This window comes from Morone saxatilis, unplaced genomic scaffold, assembly GCF_004916995.1.
Source record: "Morone saxatilis isolate NCDOM2014 unplaced genomic scaffold, NCSU_SB_2.0 Contig20, whole genome shotgun sequence".
NCBI classification, from domain to species: domain Eukaryota; kingdom Metazoa; phylum Chordata; class Actinopteri; family Moronidae; genus Morone; species Morone saxatilis.
Window position 1 is genome coordinate 16,544,962 of NW_023339763.1, and position 2,723 is coordinate 16,547,684.

The 2,723-nt window shown below is 41.2% G+C and overlaps 1 protein-coding gene across 2 annotated transcripts in view; it reads right to left on the reverse strand.

Annotated features, from left to right (window-relative positions):
• The window catches only part of stag2a (stromal antigen 2a), an 18,648-nt gene that overhangs the window by 11,391 nt on the left and 4,534 nt on the right, over positions 1-2,723 (reverse strand). For both annotated transcript variants that reach the window (XM_035666886.1, XM_035666885.1), the window contains exons 5-8: positions 2,479-2,575; positions 2,321-2,397; positions 1,977-2,181; positions 1,722-1,873 (exon numbers count right to left, since the gene is read on the reverse strand). In XM_035666886.1, the coding sequence (XP_035522779.1) occupies positions 1,722-1,873; positions 1,977-2,181; positions 2,321-2,397; positions 2,479-2,575 (531 nt within the window). The remainder of the gene's footprint in view (positions 1-1,721; positions 1,874-1,976; positions 2,182-2,320; positions 2,398-2,478; positions 2,576-2,723) is intronic.

Below are 2,723 nucleotides of genomic sequence, written 5' to 3' on the forward strand. Positions count from 1 at the left end.
CGATCAACAACAAAGTATAACGTTGTGTACTGTACTGTACTGCTGTACTGCTCCGTTTGTGGAAAACGTTTTCACTAAAGCGTTATCAAATGGTAAAAAGAATTTCACACCGCAGGGCTTCAAGTCCTGTTGTCAGAAATCAGCAAACAAATTTAGCAGTGCCAAACAAACAATTAGAAAATATCAATAGTACAGCTGCCGATGACGTGTCATCAGAGCAATGCAATGTATCATCACAGAATTAAAGAGGGAATGACTTAACATTAAGGTAAATGCTCTATAACGTCTTTCTAAGGCAAAGTGGTTCATGACTGATACAAAAAGCCTTCAAGGGGAAGTGACACTGAGATATTAGACGGGATGATATTTAATGGTATTATAGCCTACAGAAGGCAATTTGACACTGTTGTGCAACAGAGGATGATGGACAGCAACCTGCATAAAGAACCTGAGGCAGCTGCCAGAGTGAGACGATTTCTCTACCAATTACTGAACTGCACGCGTTGGTATGCTGAAATATGCCAATAAAATCTAAAAATCTAATTCTACCACTGTATGGTAAGTGGTAAAATTCTGTGGTGGTCTAAGTAATATTTGTGCTTAAGGCATTCTCAAGTAGCAGGTCGTGACATGGTTAAGCTACATTTGAGTTAAAAAAGGTTAGAAATGCAGCTGCAAGAACAATTCTTTCCACATAGAGAACTTTTACTCATAACTATAACTACTATAATCTAATTATCTATTAACTTCCTCTGCTTTTCCATTCCTTTCTATCTGCGGGAAGTCTTGTTTTCTATGACTCACTCTGTATTGAGTGTTTTGTCAGAGTGATGGTTATTTGGGGTGCTGTTAACTGTGTCCCTTCCTCTCAGTGAATGGAGAGCGGTTTGAAGCGCTGCCACTTTCTGCGACCATGTTAACCAGCTGGGTTGTTCAGACAGTGTCTGGCTCGCAGTCTGCAGCAATAGTTTCACCGTCTGTTCTATTTTTTCACTCTGCCAATCTGGCAAGAAAACACACTGATTATTACGTCTATCATAAACAATATAAACAATATATTATACATTATATAAATGATCTGACTCTGATAATTGATGAATGTGCATCTCACTTGCTTTCTCTGCCTCTCTCCTGATCCATCCTCATCCACTGTATTTATTAGAAAAAATATTACTGTTCTTTGTGATTGTGTTTTTATGTAACACAAACTTACTCCAGATATTTGACAGTTCAACAGGCAGCCTTAACTTCACAAAGCAATGGTCCATTTTTGCAGAGAAAGCCACACCCCCATGAACACATAATTCATGAGGTTCTCATAAAGATCAATTCTACATGTGATAAGAAACAATTAGAGGAATCAAACATGTAAGACTGAAACTGTGCGAATAAGCGGTTCTTGCATGAGGCTCAATATATACTTAATTGGATTACACTCAACTTTATTGCCACTGCACACAGTAAGTACCAGTTCAACAAAATGCAGTTTAGCATCCAACCAGCAAAGCCCATATAGACAGATACACAAAAACATTTACAGAATGAACAATAAACAAATATACAAAATGTACAGTGCAAGTGAATGCATCTATGATATGATACGCGAACCACGGGCAGATTTGAGAGAAACACTGAATATATTCCATAAGGCTTACTGTTTAAGTGGAGTGAAAGTCAGAGTCTAGTTGTCAAAGTGTTCCACAACTTATTTTTCTTCTCACCTCTTTACGCTTCTGCAACAGGAGCTCCAACCTATCATTGGCCCTTTTTGCAACAACCTTGTTCCTCTCCGCCTCGTACTGTCTCTGCGTGTTGTCCATATTGATGCTCAGGTTCAGAGCCACGTTCACCAAGGCTGTCATCAACTTCATGGCTGGCAAAGACGACATAATTCAGATACACACCTGAAGGAATAACACCTTCCGTACAATTGCAGTTGCAGAATGCCGAAGTGAAACATGCGCATTAAAACTGACCTGCCAGTGTGCTTGTATGTCTAAACGCCCTGACCTGCGAGTCAGACAGGCCGGTGAGCAGCGAGATGACCGTGTCCATCATGTACTCGTCGTAGATGATGCTGTACTGACACTGGCGCACCAGAACCGCAATGAAGTCACAGAAGCTTATCCTGAATTTCTTCCACTGTGGTCCTGACAGAGTTAATGGATATTCGCCGCTGTCCTGTTTGATGAAGCAGAGGTTCAGGTCAAATTCAGGTCAGGAACATCACATTTGTTTCATACTGTTAGATCCTCCTAATGTCGCCACATTAAAAACATCCCCCATGCTGGTAGGTGCACAGATTCATGGTTAGATTCACCTCATCAAACTCCTCTGTCATTTTTCGGATGATTTCGGAGTTCTGCATATGTCTGAACATCTCTCCGCTCACAGCACCTATATGACATTAACGCAAAGTATTAATTTGCTTTGACGCACCCAGCCTGCTAAATATTTAGCATCATGTCAGATACTTACCTTTACAGCCAGAGCACTGAATGAAGAAGTTGATTAAGTCCAAGAGAGCAATGTCCCGGTCTTGTTTGTATGCCTCGATCCAGTCATCGACAACGGACTGGAAAATAAAACATGACAAATCAAAAGCCAGACAAAAAAAACAGCACTGGAGCGCCCGGTTAGCTCAGTCGGTAGAGCTGGCGACCCATATACAGAGTTGCTGCAGCGGCCCAGGGTTTGAATCCGACCTGTGGCCCTTTGCTGCG